The sequence below is a fragment of the Apium graveolens genome, chromosome 1, assembly GCF_009905375.1.
Source record: "Apium graveolens cultivar Ventura chromosome 1, ASM990537v1, whole genome shotgun sequence".
NCBI lineage: Eukaryota > Viridiplantae > Streptophyta > Magnoliopsida > Apiales > Apiaceae > Apium > Apium graveolens.
This window is the reverse complement of record NC_133647.1, coordinates 184,274,260-184,294,671: the sequence shown is the minus strand read 5'-3', so window position 1 is coordinate 184,294,671 and position 20,412 is coordinate 184,274,260. Positions and strand designations below refer to the sequence as shown.

Sequence of the window (20,412 nt, the reverse complement as noted above, 5' to 3'; positions counted from 1 at the left end):
ATGATGTCTATTTATTTGGCAGCATGTGTGTATGGTAACATGCATAGAATAAACAAATAATATAACAATTTTATCCAAATCATAAAGTAAGAAAATATAATAATAATTTGTACCCACATTCATACATTACACATCCTATCATACGAGGTAATGCAACAAGTCAATAAACTAACCAATCAAATCCAAATCCATCTTTCGATGATGTAATGTTATCCTGCTAAACGACAAAAATAATTCTCAATAAATTGCCTTCCTTTCTCCTTTCAAACATTTCAAACACTCTTCTTTTACAAATCTCTTATATCCTTCTCTCTAATTCTTGTGATCAGTTCTATAATTTCATATAATGACAATCAACTCTAGCTCTAATCTTCCTCCTGGATTCAGATTCCATCCAACTGATGAGGAGTTAATCATGTTTTATCTTCGAAACCAAGCTTCATCAAGGCCATGCCCTGTTTCTATAATCCCTGAAGTCGACATTTACAAGTTTGATCCATGGGAACTCCCTGGTAAATTTTGTTCACTTTATTTTTTCTAGTATTGTTTTTTTTTAAGTTTGTTATTACACGATACGCTTTTACCACTAGGCTGTCGTTGATCGGGATGGTACTGTATTAGTAATTATCGCGCTAATAATGGTTTTGTGACCTTTTAAATGTGCAGAGAAGGCGGAATTTGGAGAAAATGAATGGTATTTTTTCAGTCCTCGTGACAGGAAGTATCCGAACGGGGCGCGCCCGAACAGGGCAGCTGTTTCGGGTTACTGGAAGGCCACGGGCACTGATAAGGCTATTTATAGTGGTGCTAAATATGTTGGTGTGAAAAAAGCTCTTGTTTTTTACCAGGGGAAGCCGCCAAAGGGTACTAAATCTGATTGGATCATGCATGAATATAGACTTAATGAATCAAGATCCTCTCCTAACAAACAGCATGGTTCTAGTATGAGGGTAAGTTAATTTTGTCTATAATTATGTTTTTAAGCTATAAGTAAATTTCTGTTGGTCGAACATTTCCTGATCTGCAACTTGTTTGTGTTTCTGCAGTTGGATGATTGGGTTTTGTGTAGGATATACAAGAAGAAAAACACAGCCAGAGTCTGCGAAGAGGAGCCAAAAGTAGACGATTTCCGGGCCAATAATTACACTGTTGCAGATGCTTGTGTCAATGATCTACCAAAACTGGAATTCCCAAGGACTAGCTCATTATCTCATCTGTGGGAAATGGACTACTTTGGTTCGATTTCACAGCTGTTGAATGAAAATACAACGAGTTACGACAACCAAAGTATAATGACCATGGCGCCTTCTCGGACAGTTGAGATGGGGGAAATGTCACAGTCCTATGCAGATTCACTCAAATTTCAAATGAACAATGAAAGTAACATGTTAAACCAGCAGTCAGTTTTTGTGAACTCAATATTTGAGTTCTAGACTTAAAATCTGAAAAAAAAGAAGACAAGGGCTAGGTTTGATTCATTAAGAGGCAACAATGATGCTTCAGATTGCTATAGAAAATTGTAAAATTGCTTTCCAAATGGAGCAATCAGTACATGTATTGCACCCTCCTTTCTAAATTCATCTCATCATCCAAACCTTTTCTTTAATTACAATCTTGCACTATGGCAGCGTGCATTCACACATATAATTGGCCTAATTTTGAAGTCACGAGTTCAGTAAATAAACAACTGCATAGTAGCTGACTAAAATTGAATAAAAGAAGGAATGTCAAAAAAGTCCATGAAAAACATTGAATCTATCTAACACCACCAAAACATATCACCCCACTACATACATTAGTTCACACTAACATTAATGTTAAGTTATCAGCTCTCCACTCGCTCAAAATACATTAGCTAATCACCGGTTACTTTTACCGTCTTCAAATTTTACGAGAATCGGTAACTCCAACAACATGACAAGCTGCCGAGTACTACTTAGTTCTAGCACCTATGGCAAAAAATTTAACACGTATACTAGGCTCGTATTGGTAGATATTCGGACGCCCATATTCGCATTATCGAAGAAAAAGATGGAATGTTTATTCTCTAATTGTATGCTTAAAATAATGGAGAGGATAGAGTATGTAAGTTGCAAAACAATATTTGTAATCTAGTACACGTGGCAGCAAACAGCAAGAGGATTGGAGGGAGGTTAGTAAGTTTTGTCGTGTTGTGTAATAGTGGTCGTAAATCGCAAGGTCAAATGGGTAGACAAGAACATCACAGAACAAACAATATTGTATGATATGATGATGCCCGCGTGGACCAGTTGAAGATGGCTGCCTAGTGTGGATTGTCTCAATGCCGTTGGTGCATGCATGGGTTCAATATCGTATGTTTATGGACTTGTATCGTATACGTTGACGTTATGAGTAAGGGCCTAATCGGAGTTTAAACGTATCTAAAATCGAAGAAATTTTACTTTAAATCCCGACTAATATGAATAACCAGGAAGATGCTTGTTCTTGAATTTTCGAATATCGGTCAATTCAAATTTAGATTCTACAACTATGGTAAATGTATGTGTTAATGTGTATAGGTATAGGTAAGTGAAAATGACTGTAAGTTAAACAATCAAGACTTCTGGTGCTTTCTTGTGTAATCTAATTGTAGACAAGTTGATACGCAAGTTAAATGGAGGATAACTAATCAACTAGCGATTGTTACAACTATTGGTTGGATTTACTACTGAGCAGTCAAAACTCATAAAACTAATTGTAGCCACAATTGATTCTGTGATTGGGATCATTCGTCTCTACTTATGTTTGTATGCACAAGTTCTGCTTCTGTACGTTAATGAGAACACAGAAAAAATTTGAATACTCTACTCAAATTTAACATAATTGTACCACTGCGAAACTTCACCTCTAAATGGAATATACTGGCATGTTTGATTAGAAATATGGGGTTACTTCTCTTTTTTTTTATAATTAATCACGCACATACGTGTCATGAGTCGAATTTACGACCTTTCGTAAGGGAATACGAACTCAACCATTACCCTAAATTGTTGAGATTAAACCCAATATATAATATGGGTTGGGTGATGCAAGACATAATTGAATTGAATAATAATTATATTTGTTGACAATTATTATCATAAGAGTAATAATTATATGTGTTGACAATTATCATCATAATAAGAATGAGTAATAATTGTATGGGCAGACAATTATTATTGTAATCAGATTATGTATGTATTGTTGGTTAAGTTTGTGATTGCTATATATACATAGTCATGTTATTATTTTGGTGTATGTTTAAGAGATGTATTCGTCTTATGTATCGTGTGAGAGATGTTTGAGTATTGGTTGACTGAAGTATCAGTTTGGGACATCATTGAGGTGTTATGTATTGATAAATTATTGATAAACATTTTGATTAATAATATAAGTTAATATATTGTTATGTGTTTATGTGTGTACTTTATATTAATTCGAATGTGTGTTTCCTCCTGACAAAAACAAAATGAGCGGTTACTTCTAGTTAACAGTGGTTCATGATTTTACTATGTGCATGCTTGTAATCTGTGTGCTTAGCAAAATTACTGTTTCCGGGTTCATTGTTTCTACGCTCTTATCCGGTCGAGGTTAATCACATGACAGCTCCTTTTTGTAGTTGACAATTGAAATGCTCAATTATGACGGAGGAGCAGTGTTTTTAAAATTCCCGATTTTTAAAAAAATTCCCGATTAATATCTAATTAATTTTTAAAAAATATTTGATCAATTTATTTTTTGAAATCCGATTAATATTTATAAATTATTTTTAAATTATATATTTCATAATAAATAAGGTAAATATATTAAATAATATTTAAATATTTAAATATATCCGATTTTTGTTCCGATTAATTCCCGATTTGCCGATTAATCTCTAATCAATACCTAAACCGATTAGTACTGATTCCCGATTTTTACAACCATGGGTGGAGGATGAAGTTCGTAAATTCATTTAGATAACACGTAATAATACTGTAAATTTAAGCAGAAATTACGCAATAAAATAGTACCGGTAAAATTTCTTTTCCATAGGAAACTGTTATAATAATAATATAAGATCTTCAGAAAGCCCGTCGGCCTTTCTCTAACATTAGGAGGTTTTAGATGCACTGGTTTGTTCCTCTAACATAAATAAGTAATGATCGATTGTTAGAAGATTTTTCTTTTTTTAGAAAAAATAGAATTGTCATAGATGTGCAATAGTTCATAGTCTTTAATTAGAAACAGAGAATAAATTGTACATATTACATTAAGACAATCTGATAACAATTGTCCGGGAATCTTGAAACAACAGTGAATGATAATTAATACACAATTACACATGACACTTCAAACATTACAACTAGGAAGCAAATAAGCACACATTCTAGTACACACGGATGATAAGAAACATAGTTGTCGCAACAATTAGTTGCTTTAAACTAGTCATATGCACACACGCCCGTCATGTATATGGTCTACAGATGAAGGTTTTAGTGTCGTCGCGCTAATGCTGTGCCCTGAATAATGATAAGCAGCATAAGAATGACAACTGCACCAAAAGAACCTATCAATGATCCAGAGGCTTGGTGGCAAAAATCATTAAATTGTTGGCAAACTGCAGGCCAATTAGCCGAACCACTCCCCGTATGCGCTAGATACAAAATGGATGTTGTTGCAGACGCTGCAGAAGTGAGTAGTCCCAGCATTACCTGGCAAAGACACGAAAGTATATTAATTTTAAGGTCTATGATTGAGATATGTAATATAGAGAGGTTATCAGTTTTGAGTCTTTTGACTAATTTTAAAAGCATAAAGAGTTGAATTTTTACTTACAGAATCCAAAATAATCAAGATAACCCTGCTTCTTTCAGCTCCATTTCTGGCAATATTTAAGATTGACAGTGGAATAGAGAAAGCGAAATATCCACAGGCTAGAGCATTTACCAAAACAAAGAACCTGCACAAAGACACAACTTTTAGACTTCTTGATAATTGTTCTAATATTTCATACTGATGTAAGAGAGTATAATAGCTAAAACTTGAGATAAACTTACGCGAAAGTTGGAAAATCATCATACTGAGCATCGAATTTCAAGAACCGTGTAAAAAACGGGAGTTCTTGTTCACTTGTGGCCATGGCCACTGAACTTCCTAAGGTCGCACCAAGTGCAATAACTCGAAATATGAGGTCTAATATGGAAATGCCTCTGTTACTCCGAGGTGGAGGAGAAAGCTTAGAAGATTCAATAGCTTCATATTGGGATGCCTTCATCATTTTGATAAGCTCTAGAAAATATGAGTTAAGCTGTTGTTTCTATGCTTTCAGTTGGTTATGAAATGTGAGAATGTATGCATACTTATATACTAATCTGCAGATTAGAATATGTTCAAGGCTTCAAACGATTCACCAACGAGACTCGGTTAATGTGGATATGGTACATGATTATGGTAATTAAGTTAATGTTCGTACAAGTGACAATATTAAACGAACACTAGTAGCTGGTTTGAACTGTTAGTAAGATTCTACCTGCTCTTCACTTGCTTTTATCTTGTGTAAAAAATTACTCCACCCAACTCCATTAATCCATGCCTAATCCTGATTATGGCGGCTTAACTTATGTATGCAAATCATTTGTTGAAGTGAATATTCCTTGTACTTGAGGGGAATAAACAACGCATTAGGCACACTGAATGTCAGGATAGGTGAACGCGAAAACTTGTTCATGAATAATATTATCATTACATGCCTGTAATATGTCGGGATAAATGTATATTTATGTTTCATAAATCACATTTCATTATAAATCTTATTTGTAAATTTAGAGCCAAACTGCATGAAAATTTGTAGTTTAGAACGAAGCCTGAAGGATGATGAATGTAATTTTTGTTTTTATCCTGTTATGTGCAAGATATATGTTATTGACAGTGAGCCAATTTTGAGTTATTTGCAGTGAAATTTAACAGTGAGCCAATTTGATTTATTTGCAACGAAATTAAGAAACACGCCGTTTTACACTGAAGCTTAAGTGGCTCATGATTTTGTTAGGACATTCGTGCTATGAACTTGTATTGTGATCTACTGTTAGTCTGCTATGAACTTGTATTGTGATAATCAGTCAGCTCTATATCTTGCTCACAATCAGGAAATCTAGGGAAATGTGGTAGGAAACCTTCCTGTTGTGAACTTGTATTGTGATCTACTACTGCTAGTCTGCTATGAACTTGTATAATAATCCACACCTCTCTGCTTTGAACTTGTATTGTGATCTACTACTTCTGGTCTGCTTTGAACTTGTATAATAATTCATCCGCTCTGTATCTTGCTCCCGATCAGGGCTTTCATGCGCAAACCAAATAGATTGAGGTAGTCTGTCATATCTTCCATGAATGTGTTATTTCGGATGGCACAATTAACTAGTCCATCTTTTATGTATGGACAACTGACTGACTGATAGTTTTACTAAGATGTTGTGCTAACAGCAATTGTTTTTTCTTTTCTTTTCTTACATCGAAATCATCAACATCAGTTATTTGGGACTTGGGTTTAGTTCATTACTCCCTCTAGTGACTTGAGTTTGAACAATTTACCCTGTTGTGTTTTGACGGATCAAATATCACATTTGTTGTGTGTTGACGGAGGAATCTGGTAATCAACAAAGTTTGAGGTTTCTCGCCGGAATTAAGATTTATGACAGTGGTTCTTGTATGTTAATTAGTGGCTGAGATTGATTAGGGCAGATGGTTTCAGCTCTCAATTTCTTACCCCTCTCAATGTGCCTACGTACTCTTTATATAGGGATAAGTCTGATATAGTTCTTGGTGAACAAGAAATTTAATGGGCTTAGACTTCTTATTCCTAGGCTCGACATCCTTCTAGAATCTGTCTTCCGCTAGCTTTAAGAATGTCCAATTATAAGACCCAACCACGAAGGCCCAAGACTCGTCCGTAATAGTAGGATTTCACGGATAATGCATCTCTTTGCGCAAGGATAACACTCCGCTATAACTATCTCCCTTGATTTACGAATGCAGGTATAGCCACGGTTCACCCCAAATGTCGGACGCGTCCCTGTCCCCCGAATGAGGATAACTCTCTTGATAGCAGGACAGGTGATCCCAAACTCTTGGGTGCAAAGTGCAGGATGACTCTAAAGTTCTCCAACGAGGACACCCGTTGAATACAAGAACGGAGCTCTCAAAGCACACACCAATATCAACCCCGCATCCCCAACGAGGACACCCGTTGAATACAAGAGGAGACATTCAGTCATCGGGCATACCCCTAGAGGTATTCAAGCTTTTCACGGACATCTCCCTCCTTGACCGTCTCAATGAGGGAATTCTTCAAAGAATACCTGCAACAAATATGTTAGCAAAAACAATTTTCATTCCTCATTATATGCTTGCCTTGTCCTCAAAATATCCTTATTTGCCTTGTCCTAGGTGAGGACAAGCCCAACCATCAAAAAATATGCATCTCCGGAGGACAGGACGCGCCCTCTCCTTGTGGAATGCACACATTTTCCTTGCATTGCAACCTTACTACTTATACAATCCATCTTGCCAGTTCTACCAACTCAAGACGCGTCCTCAACTCTTTGAGATTTCCTCCTTATCTTTCAACATGACAATCCTTGATCCCTAAATAACCCAAATCACGGTCTATTTAATCATAGACACGTCCTATGTGTAGAGGGGCGTCCTTTCCTTATTCATTGCAGCCTAAAATGTAATTACTCGTCTTTTCTGCCCTAATTCAATTTTAATTGACCCGAGATGATCAGATACCAAATTTTAGCTATAAAATTGTGTATGAGTCTAATGATCTTACCAATATGAATAATGCAGCATAAATAAATCATGGATAAGGAATACAATGGTATAACATAATCTTTTTAAAAGCAGTACAATATGGCCTTGCTTGATTGAATGTAATTGTAAAAATTAGTGAAATACATACAGGACACACCAAAACCTAACACATCATCCACTAATGAAGTACAGGATAGGCACACACGACCCACGACTAAACAACACGTGCATTAGCTTCGTACCAATGCTGCAGTGGACATGAAAATGAGGAGCATGAGGATGACAATGGCAATGAAAGAGCCGATTAAGGAACCGGAGGCTCGATGGCAGAAATCAGTGAATTGGTTGCATATGGAGTTCCAGTTGGCGGAATTATTCCCATTATGCGCCAGAAATAGTATTGCAGCTGCTGCTGATGCTGCTGACATAAGGAGTCCCAGTGTCACCTTACATCCAAAACTTGAACACTGTTAGGGGCCTCATCAAACTTCGAATGTTAACGTAATCTTATGTTTTATTCTAGCTTAGTAGAAAAAAATTGTTGCACATACTAATTTGAGTACAAGAATACTACTACTACTACTACTCATGAGAGTGTACGTTAATGAACTTGAATATTCTATTAATGCATTTACCGTATCCATGATGATCAACAGAGCTCTACTCTGTTTAGCTGCACTCCTGGCTATTTGCATGATGGCAAGCGGTATAGTGAGAGCAAAGTATGCACACGCTATCGAATTTATAACAACAAAATACCTGTTTATATAAACAAAACCCCTGTTAATTCTGCGGCTCAACATCTCTTTTAGTTCTGTTTTTTACTGACACATACAAATTCAAATTGAAATAAACATAAACAGAAAATCACAGTTACCGTAGAGTAGAAAAATCCTCATATTCCACGTTAAAGATGGCGACTTGTGTGAAAAACTGGAGCTGTTGATCACTAGTTGCCATGACCACAGCAGCTGCTAATGTTGAAGCAATTGCAACAAATCGAAGAATGATGTCAAGTATCGTCATTCCTCTGCTAATTCCAGCTGCTGGGGACTTTGGGATCATGGAAGCTTCACCGGTTTCAATCTGTGATGCCTTCATTTTCGATAGATAGTATACTGGCCTATTTCTCCACTATTTTCGATTATATATTATGAAGACGAAGTTGTGATTGCTGCTTATGGAATGTGAGAATATGTGCAACGTTTATATACTAGGCCAAGAGTGCTAATTTAAATGAGTTAGGTTGTTAAGAAATTCTGAACTGAAACACTATCAATTTGGATGGGGTGGCATGGATATAAAGTGCTGGAACATAACATTATTAATTTCAAAATGAAACAGTTAGGTTTTCGTAGTTGAATCATTGACCTAATCTCAGTGCCAAACAAAAAAGTATTAAAACTTTATCAAGTCAAATGGGTTTTAAACTTGTGCCATATATGCAGCCAACTATAAGTAGAGCCGGCCACACGGTCGGGCCGACCGTGTCGGGCCGAATTTCCGGCGGTCCGGTTCAACAGCCAATTAAGTCGTGAACGGCCCGTATAGCTGCACGAGTCGTGCCGTGCCGAGTTGACAGAATATGAAGCCGTGGACGGCTCGCGAATTAGACGAATTTAACGGTTTCGGCGAGTCGGCGGCTCGGGGTGATTAAACATGCGAATAACTGGTGGCCGAATAACCGCGGGCCTTGTTTAAACTCTTAATATGATTGACACTGAAGTGGCAGACAACTTCTATTTACTTTTTTTTTTCTTTTTTTTTGTTTTTTAAATTTGTACAAACAAACTTTGCAAATAATTGAAAGTACAACCCGACCTTTTACTATTCCTATTTTTATTTGATAAAATAATTAAAACAAAGTTGTTTTTTTAAAAACAAAGTTGTATATAAACACAGAATATACAAATTAATTTATGTGGAGGCCTAAAATTAAATAAAAATTTAAAAGGAAAAAGATGTAATATAGTTGAATCAGTAAACAATTGAGCTCTAAATAATTATTCAAATATTATTTTATTAAGGAAAAGGTTGAACTGAAACTCTATTAAAGATGTAATAATTACTGTAATTCGAAGAACAAGGAGCTCTAAATTCTGATTCATAATAAATAACATTTTTATTTATGCGGGCCGATTATTCGCCACGTGCCGGGCCGAATAATGAATAAAGCCGATTCCAGCTCGTACACGGGTTACACGGGCCGGTTCGCGTGCCGTGCCGGTCCGTTCGCGGTTTCTGGATTACTGATTCATGTTCGGTTCGTCTCTACAGCCGGTTAGTGCCGAATAATAAACCGGCACGCAACGAGCCGAGTCAAGCGAGTTTTTGGCGAGCCGGTTAACGAGCGGGCCGAGTCAAACCGGCCGTCTGGCCACCTCTAACTATAAGGAGTAGATATATACTACTCATCAAGTATGAAAGACAGCAAAGCAGCTAAACTAGTGCAGACATAATTAAACCTACGACACCATACATATGAACAAAGGTTTCAGAAAATGTATTGTGTATAGGATTAGGTTCATAGCTTAAAAACCAGAGATAGCACAGGCTGCGGTGGGGCTGCTGGCACGAGTACCTTAGCTTGATCAGCTTCATCGATATGCAACTTAGAATTTCTACATTCAGTTTCACCCGATAACTAATCATAAGAAGAGTTTCTTTTCATCTCCATATCAGACTTCTTTCCTATTTAATCAGATACATCATAGCTTTGGTGTTTCTGATACTTCTTAATTCATGAGTAATGGACTTGTACTACCGTGCAAGTAAATCATCTTACAATTATTATTCTTGTAAAGTTCAGGTATATATTCTACTATTATTAATCTCATTATCATTCTTCGTTAATCCATTACTGTAGGTTAACACTGTCATTCTCGTCGGATTGTAAAACTCATAATTTGTTATAGCTTGCAGCGAAAATTGAAGCCTGCAGTCAATCTCGTCGGATAGTAAAATTCATAGTTTGACATAGCTTGCAGTGAAAACTGAATCTATTAACTTAGGTAATGTTTTTTTGTTTCAGAAAACCACGAGTTCCTCCCAACAGAAATGAATTATTGCAAATTCACATTCCTAATTCATTCTTGTTGTACATTTAGATATCCTCATGTTAAGAATCAGTAATACAAAGATAACAGCTTTAACAGAGTTCATGTGCCTGGCTCAATTTCAAGATATTTCAAGCATGTTAGCAATTTGAAATTTAAAATTTCAAGACTCTTCTTTCTAGCTACAATCCAACCATCCGATCTCTTGTCATCAACGAGAAAATACTATTCTTTCAACAAACATAATTCTGATTGAGTGACAATGTCGCGTAATACTAGCTTTTACGTTGAGGCAGGCATATTCTGGAAGGACTCCAATCATACATTGAGACTCAAATCAAAAACTTTTCTTTTACAGGACTCCCCAAAAGCTCAAATGATTGTATCCTTCTGAGTTTTTTGATTAACTACGTTTCTTTCAAAGCTCAAATGGTCGTATCCTTCAGTTATATTTGTCAAAAACTCTCGTCTTAAAATCAAGAACCATCACTAGGCCAATATCTCATTACCATGAAATAATTAAACAAAAGGAAATAAGAGGTTAACCTTGAACTTACTGCCTAGCCTGATCACAAAATGGGTCAAATTCAATTCTTTGCCAACAACTTTTTACTTCATAATATTTTTGAAAACAGTACAACAACGGCCTTGCTCGATTAAAATGTAGATGTAAAATTCAGTGAGATACATACATGACAAAGCATAACCTAAAGCAGCATCTACTAAGAAAGTACAGGATCACGCCACACAACATTAAAAATATGCATTAGCTTCGTGCTAATGCTGCAGTAGACATGAAAATGAGGAGCAGGAGGATGACAACAGCAATGAAAGAGCCAATTAAGGAACCGGAGGCTCGATGGCAGAAATCGGTGAATTGGTTGCATATGGAATTCCAGTTAGCCGAATTATTCCCATTATGCGCCAAAAACAGTATTGCAGATGCTGCTGATGCTGCCGACATAAGCAGTGCCAGTATTACCTTGCATAACAAATAAGGAACACCATCAGCATAAATACTTTGCTATGTACAAAAATTACTAGAAGATGAGTTGCAAACACCTGCAAAATAATATTTCTAATAAATTAGCGAACTTTGATATACTACTTCTTTGCATTTACCATATCCATAATGATCAAGAGAGCTCTACTCTGTTTAGCTGAACTCCTGGCAATGTTCACGATTCCAAGTGGTATAGAGAGAGCAAAATATGCACATGCTATCGAATTTATAACCACAAAATACCTGTACACACAAATCCCGTGTAAATTTTGCCACTCATTGTTTATTTTTTCACTGTGTTCTGATAAATACATCTAAATACATCTTAGGTCGAAACAACAAAGAAAAAAAAACCACAGATACCTGAGAGTTGAAAAATCCTCATATTCTACATTGAACACAGCAACTTGTGTGAAAAACTGGAGTTGTTGGTCGCTAGTAGCCATGACTACAGCACTTGCCAACGTCGAAGCAATTGCAACAATTCGAAGAATAACATCAAGTACCGCCATACCCCTGTTAATTCCAGCTCCTGGGCTCGGAATCTTGGAGGATTCTCCAGTTTCAGTATGTGATACCTTCATTTTTTATTATGTTGGCCTCTTTCACCTCTGTTATCAGTTTTCCAATGGAGTTGAAGTTGTGCTTTCTGCTTAGGGAATGTGAGAATGAGTGCACATTTATATACAAAAAGTGATGTGCTAATCTAGTTGAGTTAGGTATTAGGGGACTATAACTGAAACATTATCAAAGTTGGATGTGGTGGAAAAAGTTCTTATAATAATAAATAAACCTGGAACAACATATTGATAAGTCAGAAACAAAGCAGCTAGGTTTTTGTAGCTGAATCATTAACCTAATCCCCTGCTACAGAAAGCTTCAAGTTTCTAATTTTAGAAACTAAAGAGTATTAGGCTCTTAGCTTTATCCATGCAGCAAGTACCCATATAGTAACTAGTGTTCATTGTTTAAGTACGAAAACAGCAATGCAACCAAATACTAAACTGGATTAGGTGCAAACACATTTATGTATTTCTGAAAATAAGGTGCAAATATACTTTGAACCTACAGAGAGCAAACATGTTTGCAAAGGAAAAAAACAGACACAGGCATACATAGAGCATACAGCGACTGTTGTTGCTCGGAGAGTTATAGTGCACAGCTCATTTTTTGAAAACGAGAGAAGGTAGCCAGTTTCCTAGCCAATAATTCTAATATATGAACTCTCCAGAATTTTCATACAGATCTAGAGATTTTTAGCTGTTAAGAACAAATGACTTCTCCTGGCGTTTTACATTAGAGGATATTTGAAAACTTGTATTTTATTTCAAATTATGAAATTCAAATAATAGATTTGAATTGTCATTTAAAATTCCTTGTGTTATACTAATATTTCAGTGTATCAAATAAAATTGAAATCCAAATTCGCAAATATATTATTTGATAAATCCAATTTAAAATGAAAAGTAAGTTCCCAACCGGGTATTCTTTACGTCTCTACCAAGGTAAGTTGTTTGAAGTACAAACTTAAATTTTTTTTTAAGAGTACTTCTAAAAACTAATTTAAGTCTTGCCTTTATATATAACAATATTATTTGCTCTTATCGCGTTTCATTGGGAAAGTCACACTTCACTTTATCGGTTGAACTGTTCTTGCATGTAAAAATTGTTCTTAGTGTTACCATTAGGTATCAAATAACAAAAGGCCCTTCCTTTTTCTTCCTTTGTTCTTTTGGCAATATTGGCAATTTCTTTCTTCTTATTCAACAATTCATGTTAAGAACACTTTCATAGAGAGAGATGCAAAACCGCTGCACTGATTTCCTTAAGAAAGAATTCAGAATTTAATGGGAGATGAATGGAATCAAAATTTCAGCAAATGTGAAAGGAAAAGGAGGACTCAAACATTTTAATCTTTAGGACTGGTCTGAGAATAATGAGTAGGCGTGAAAATAAGGAACTCATCTCTGAACGTCAATTTATGTAATCCACTGCCTGGCTTTATACCAAATTGGATTTTATTGCTTGCACCCACATCTGTTTATTTCAATTTAAAAAACTTAAACTATGAAAAACTTCTGAGCGCCCAAATTTTATGCCAACTACACTCAACGACTTGCACTAATCATACAACTTAATCGTTATAACTTGACGTATTTTTTATTCGCAGCCATCAGATTTGTAGTCCGGCAACTTCCAGACTTCAGCAACAAACAACTGTACAGAAAACCTCGTGTGGTAGGAGGGGCAATCTAGAAACTCTAAAAATACTTGCCAATCTTGCAAGTAAAACATCTATCTAATACAATTGTACTGATTTACAATGATCTAAGTCCTAGTTTCGTGAAGTTGAAGTATTGTCAACATTGTCATTATGTGAAAGAAAAGTCATCTTCTCCTGCAGTTAGCATGCTCAAATAGTAAGGGGTGGAAACACAACTGATGCATTTGCTAAGCTACATTGTCATTATGTGCAACAAAGGTCTCCTGCAGCTCGCGTGCTCACTTAAAAAGAGTTTTGAAAGACAACAGATGCAGTTGCTTGACTATACTCTTGGCACCACTAGCATTTATAGGTGCTTGCAAAGAACAAATAGGCTATAACTATAGAGCATCCACCAAAGATTCAGACCACTTAAATTTTTGACGGATCAAAGTAGAAAATCCTGTCAAGTGTATTCATATACATACAAAACAAAAGCACAGATGCATATATAATCATACATTTTTACTACTACATTTCTTTAGGACACGCATTTATAGTGATATTTAAAGAGTGACAAAAAAACCAAAAATAATATGGACAAAAAGACAAATGCAGAGATGGTGGGTTTGCACGAGGACATGACCTTCCAGTAAGGTAGTTGAAAATTATAAGGCTTAAATCCAGCATTACATTGGATTCAACAATTACCCAGACTATTGCACATATCATATAACAATTTTCTATATATTTGCACGTGCCCCACCTAGTGAATATAAACTCTCACCTCTGTTTCTCAAACCTAATACTGATCAAATATGCAGTTCGAAACTATGAAAACTTGTACACATACATATGCATATAATAAGAATGATTAGCAACGAAGTAGTAACATACATGTTATTTTTTGTTGTCAGTTTCTATTTATCCCCACACAATGAAGTAGGTGGAATTATGCTAGCTTTATACATGAAGCAGCTGCTAAAATATATGCAACAGATACATTTACTATGTGAACAAAAATGAAACATGTCACAATCCGACACAACTTGAGCAACTGAAATCTTCCAGTATTATCCAAAGCCAAACTTATTCCATGTCAATGACATAATTTCATACCAAGGTGTGCTTTGCGCATATGGTCACACCATGAAAAGAACTTACCAGGTGGTGATTAATACCTACTTTCATCTGACGAGGATGGCATGAAGGGTGATATATGTTGCTGTATATCAAAAACTCGTGAATTCACCATATACGCCAGATTTAGTATATAGAACCAGATTGCTCACCCCCCTGAGAGACTACAAACTGATAGCGCTATTGCCCTCAAGGCCGTCCCCCACAAATATTGTAGATCTACCACTAGAAATATCCACTTTCAACAAAAAAATTAGGGGAAAATCATTCTATAATTTTCTATCAATAAAAAATAAAGAAAAGAGAACCCTGCAAGCTAGAAAACTCTAAATAACCCGGACAACAAATAAAACTGAAACAACTGAAACTACTACATCCTTAATTCTCTAGGAAATAATGCCATAGAAGGAAAAAATGATTGGACAGCCACTCATCAGTTGTACATCATCAAAGGAAACTTCACTGAAAAATAAAAACAGTAGTAACTTTAAAAAACATGGCAGCAAATGGTCTTGATAGTTGTGATCTTAGTTTCACTAGGTGTAAGGCCATAGATTTCTAGATGACTTGTAGTTCCACATGACACTAACAAAGGTGGGACAAAATTGAACATAGTTTCTCATATTCAGGTCTTCTGGTCTTCAGGTTTAGGCTGGATGGAGGCATCATCAAAGGGGTAATGGGCTGGCTTCAGGCATCATGGATCACAAGCTGTTTTGATGGAAGAGGGAAGGAAACAGAAGAAAATTGATTAGAGATAAAAATCGAGGATGTTCGGTGTTAGATTAAGAATTCTCTGCAACTATCTCATATGCTGACTATTATGAATTTAGAGCAACTCGCTAACTAATATCTGATACAAAAGAGGAGGCATTATCTACCTGCAGGCTCTAGGGACCAGTGGCTCTAATAACCATGATGTTTCCCATAGGAAACAGGGTTCTCACCGTACAACCTGGTAACATGGATTTATGATCAGGCCTCGGGGTTTTCACTTAATTTAAAATGCAACAATAAAATTCACATGGGATCTTAAGTAACTGCGGCCAAATAGTAGCATGCGGTACATATTAACTTCTGCCTGCATGGAAAAGCAAGATATGACATGAAATAATGTATTTTTACCCAGAACCTCCGGAGCGGCCAGAGTAGACACCATATGCTCCATAAGCACTTCCACCTCCCTGATAAAAAAATAAATGAAAAAAATTGTGCTGAAGATACATATCATAGTCCTTGGTCATCAAATTCATGCATTTTGTTCAAAAACTATTTGGAAGCAGGGATAACAATGTGATACTTTTATTTAAAATGCATCTCGATTACCTGTGAACCACCATAACTACCATAGCCATCATTCAGGGGATAATCATTAGAATCATATCTGCTAGAAGATGAATATCCACGTCCACGTGATTTACTATCACGACTCTCATACCTTGGGCTGTCTGACATCTCCACCGGCATTGGAAGGTAAGGCACGGCGGGGGCCAAGAGAGCTCCCTCCATCTCAAATGTATTGGATCTTAAGCGCATGGTTACTTGCAAGAGAGCATTGGTGGCAACATCAAGGTCACCAGTAATCTGGCCAATAGGAATTGTGGATATTAATAGATTATATTGTGCAGCTGTATCTCTTCAGTAAGCGGTGATCTAATTTTTAGATCAATATTTTATACTTGTTATCTGTTCATTCACTTTACCTGAACCATTTCATCGTCTTCATGTGCAACTTTGGGAAGATCTTCCTTTGAAAGAATACGAATACTTGCTCTCGTGGCATTTCTCATCTCACTAATTATAGACCCGCCTTTACCAATAAGGCATCCAATTCGAGAGCTTGGAACTAGAAGGCGAGTTGTGATTACAGAATCACCTGAATCCTTTTCAGTTTTCTCACTGCAACGAGGTTGCAAGCGCATTGTTGCATCAATAGTTGGAGATGATTCTTCAAATGACTGAAATTTACACATAAAAGCCATGAATATCAGGGCCTAGCATCACAATTGGCATCCATACACAAACCAGTTATAGAAACTTCGCTTACCTCTTTAGCTGATACAGATATAATGCAATCATCACCTTCAGCAGCCGAACTATCAACCTTAATGGATGCACCTGATTCCTGCCTGATCTGTTTAATTATAGAACCACCTTTTCCAATGACAGCTCCAATATTTTCAGTAGGACAAACCAAACGAAGTGAGAATTCCTTCATAGAAGCTGGCCAATCTCTTGCATCACTTCTGTAACCTCCATAAGGTCCCATTAAAGAACTTACACCCATGATTGGGGTACTAGCAGTTGTATTCATATATGTTGCTTCAGATCTTTGGATAGTTGTTGAGGACAAGAGCAGGTGTTGGGACCGAGAGGGATTATCATGAAGACGACATGCCAGCTGATAAAGGGCCTTTTTGACTACTGGACCTTCTCCAGATATCTGAAACCACATATTCGTACAATGTAACCAACTAACATAACACAATGACAATTCAAAAACAGAATGCTATTACTGTGGTTATTACAAGTCAACAACAGACCATAGAGTTACAAAAATGTATCATGGTATGACCCAACTAGCATAAGCCTAAGAAAACTTTAATAGAACAGATTTTTTTGATTATGTGTTTACCAAGAAAATATAAGGAATTACTTGTTCAAAGAAAATGTAAGTAATGGGTATGAAAATATATAATTACAAACAAAAAACTTTGAAAAGTATAGTTTATTGATTTCCAAGGCTTAGCCTAGCGGGTACCCATCTCCTCTTGGTGTAAAGAGGATGAGGGTTCAAACTCCAAAAGGAGCAGGTGTTCATCAGTGTGTGTATTTAGATTTTTGTAATTGACATTTTACCACAAAAAAAAGTAATATTTTATTATCATTCAGTATCTTAGTTCAATGTCAAGAAATAATATTTGGCGGCTGTAAGACTGATATATCATATGAGAAATGACCCACAAAATTAAATTACTCCTCTAGGAATCATGCCCAAGGAATCAAAGCCGGTATTCCTCAGGAACCTGCTGCATTACCTGGAGAAGCTCGTCAGAATTTGAGGCACAAGCTGGAAGATGCTGTTCACTGCTCAGGACCCGTATCTGTGCACGAGTTTCAGTCCGAATAGTTTGAATTACTTGTCCACCCTTTCCGATCACACAACCAATCTGATCCGATGGAACCAGCATCCTTACAGTAACTTGGTGAGGTTCGTCAAATTCATCATCAGGAGGTAAGTCCTCAGCGACAATCCGATCATGAACCTTAAAAAGGGCATCCTGGGCAGGAGAAACAAGATCTCCACTTTCTCCGAAGCTATTAGTTTCTTCGCTGGAACTATAAATTATGACAACACGCTCTTCACAACCTGGAACGGTCTCATTAATTCTGATCTTTGCCCGAGTTTCTTGCCTTAACTGCTTCGCAATATCGCCTCCCCTCCCAATAATACTTCCAATCTTCCTAACAGGACACAAGTAACGATACACTGTATCTTCAGGTCCAATAGCATGCGACTCACGATCATCAGTAGGATTTCGTCTCTTGCTTCCACCATTTCCAGAATAGTCAGATTGATAATGAGACCGTTTCCCGTAATCATTTTTCTGACCAGCCATGCTCTCTATAGATAAGAATAAGAATAACGCAATGAGGACTAAAACCACAAACATGAATTGTAATTTTATCTGTTGCAAGAATTTCGTGAGAAAATGAAATGATCAATGTGACATATGCTAATATGAAATTAGTCCGGAACATAATCCAAATCCAGAAAGTGTACGGAAATAAGGATTCACTTAGTAAGACATGAAAAAATAACTGTTTAAAAGTGTCTTAGTTTATGGACATTTAAATACAAAAAACAAAAGAACGCTTCTCTGAAGAAAATAATACGAAAAATTTGAAACTTAAGCAATTTGTTGAGTTGCACAATGAAAACAATTATAGAAGATAAAATTTACTGTATTTATCATTGCAAATGTTAAAATTATCTTTCTTATAAACGAGACATGATTCTCTTCACAATCATTTAAACATAATTCTCTTCCCCCTAAAACTATAAAACCCATTTCCAAAAGAAATCTATTACAGTGCGTCATGATGTCAGGCTTCTCTAGGATCTTCCACTGCTTAAAAGATCTAATGAATACAAGATATAGTCGAACATTACAAACTTTCAGCAAAAGTAGTACTTACTCTGTTAAATACTCAGAATTAAAGTCCACGGCAATGCTTAATCATATAAGTTTAATTATATAATTGACACAACCCCATCAATGACCAGCTTGCATATCAGGTATTGCAATATCATATAACGAACGCAACCCCTTCAACGACCAGCTTGCATATCAGGTACGCTACCCCTTTAATGGCTACAAAAAACAAAACCAAACCCAAGTTCTCGACAAATCTATATCTCCAAAATAGCCTATCTATATCTCCAAAATAGCTTATAATACAACCTTAAACAGCTAAAACAAATCCATACTTCACTCATTCCACTAGTACTAACACTATACACTTACAATCTCATCCAAACTTCATCTTATTTATATATGCATACACACATATAAAGCCCTACTTGTACACCATACAATAAAAATCCAAACTTTCTGATATTTATTGTATCTGGGCAATTTTAACTTATCAAATAACTATTAAATTAACTTTCACCAAGCTTAACCAGATTAAGATTATACCCAAAAGTCAAAAACTCAAGAAACATGAATAGATCTAAGTAAAGATACAAACTTTAATATAAAAAAGCAAGAATCTTGGGAAAATTATAAATATAAGGAGTTGGGTATTAGTAGAAGATGTATAAAAGAGGAAAATTAACTACCTTGTATTGTAGATTTCTCCAAACAGATATTCTTTGTGAGTGTGCTGATGCAAACTTACTTACGCCTATGAATGTGTATGTAGATGACTGTGTCTGTGTGTATATATAAAGGTCAAAATAGTAGAGTTATTCTGGAAAGATATTTATGGGCTGTTTGTGTAAGGCGGTTGGGCTTAGTTGTGTTTGGATTTTTTAAGGTTGAACCGACGTATTTTAAAATCTGTGTGTGTTTACAAATTCACAAAATAAAAAAACCGTTCCATTCAAATATATATACCATTTTTTTAATAATCGAAAAGTATTTTAATTTAAATATATAAGTATATTTTTATAATTTAATTTTTAAATTTTTATATAAAAATTTAAA

The 20,412-nt window shown here is 35.9% G+C and overlaps 5 protein-coding genes across 6 annotated transcripts; 1 reads left to right on the top strand and 4 right to left on the bottom strand.

Annotated features, from left to right (window-relative positions):
- The first annotated feature begins 286 nt into the window (after window positions 1-286).
- LOC141673195 (NAC domain-containing protein 2-like) lies at window positions 287-1,588 on the top strand. The gene is made up of 3 exons (XM_074479931.1): window positions 287-512; window positions 667-950; window positions 1,047-1,588. Exons 1-3 carry the CDS (start codon window positions 347-349, stop codon window positions 1,431-1,433), a joined length of 837 nt encoding a protein of 278 aa, XP_074336032.1. The 5' UTR covers window positions 287-346; the 3' UTR covers window positions 1,434-1,588.
- Window positions 1,589-4,280: 2,692 nt separating this feature from the next.
- On the bottom strand, window positions 4,281-5,298 carry LOC141722766 (casparian strip membrane protein 1-like). The gene is made up of 3 exons (XM_074525054.1): window positions 5,040-5,298; window positions 4,819-4,942; window positions 4,281-4,694 (listed from the first exon to the last, which is right to left on the bottom strand). Exons 1-3 carry the CDS (start codon window positions 5,258-5,260, stop codon window positions 4,476-4,478), a joined length of 564 nt encoding a protein of 187 aa, XP_074381155.1. The 5' UTR covers window positions 5,261-5,298; the 3' UTR covers window positions 4,281-4,475.
- Window positions 5,299-7,892: 2,594 nt separating this feature from the next.
- On the bottom strand, window positions 7,893-8,963 carry LOC141722750 (casparian strip membrane protein 1-like). The gene is made up of 3 exons (XM_074525053.1): window positions 8,675-8,963; window positions 8,433-8,556; window positions 7,893-8,243 (listed from the first exon to the last, which is right to left on the bottom strand). The coding sequence occupies exons 1-3, from the start codon at window positions 8,896-8,898 to the stop codon at window positions 8,028-8,030; spliced, it is 564 nt and encodes a 187-aa protein (XP_074381154.1). The 5' UTR covers window positions 8,899-8,963; the 3' UTR covers window positions 7,893-8,027.
- Window positions 8,964-11,459: 2,496 nt separating this feature from the next.
- On the bottom strand, window positions 11,460-13,715 carry LOC141673187 (casparian strip membrane protein 1-like). Its single transcript, XM_074479924.1, has 3 exons — window positions 12,220-13,715; window positions 11,976-12,099; window positions 11,460-11,835 (listed from the first exon to the last, which is right to left on the bottom strand). The coding sequence occupies exons 1-3, from the start codon at window positions 12,438-12,440 to the stop codon at window positions 11,620-11,622; spliced, it is 561 nt and encodes a 186-aa protein (XP_074336025.1). The 5' UTR covers window positions 12,441-13,715; the 3' UTR covers window positions 11,460-11,619.
- Window positions 13,716-14,674: 959 nt separating this feature from the next.
- On the bottom strand, window positions 14,675-20,203 carry LOC141673179 (RNA-binding KH domain-containing protein RCF3-like). 2 transcript variants are annotated; one of them, XM_074479917.1, is made up of 8 exons: window positions 20,046-20,203; window positions 18,238-18,824; window positions 17,247-17,642; window positions 16,903-17,157; window positions 16,526-16,783; window positions 16,325-16,383; window positions 16,081-16,154; window positions 14,675-15,437 (listed from the first exon to the last, which is right to left on the bottom strand). In XM_074479917.1, exons 2-7 carry the CDS (start codon window positions 18,817-18,819, stop codon window positions 16,106-16,108), a joined length of 1,599 nt encoding a protein of 532 aa, XP_074336018.1. In that variant the 5' UTR covers window positions 18,820-18,824; window positions 20,046-20,203; the 3' UTR covers window positions 14,675-15,437; window positions 16,081-16,105. The 2 variants fall into 2 exon arrangements, with proteins under 2 accessions (XP_074336018.1, XP_074336015.1); XM_074479914.1 differs by lacking the exon at window positions 14,675-15,437 and adding an exon at window positions 15,602-15,910.
- Between the last annotated feature and the right edge of the window lie 209 nt (window positions 20,204-20,412).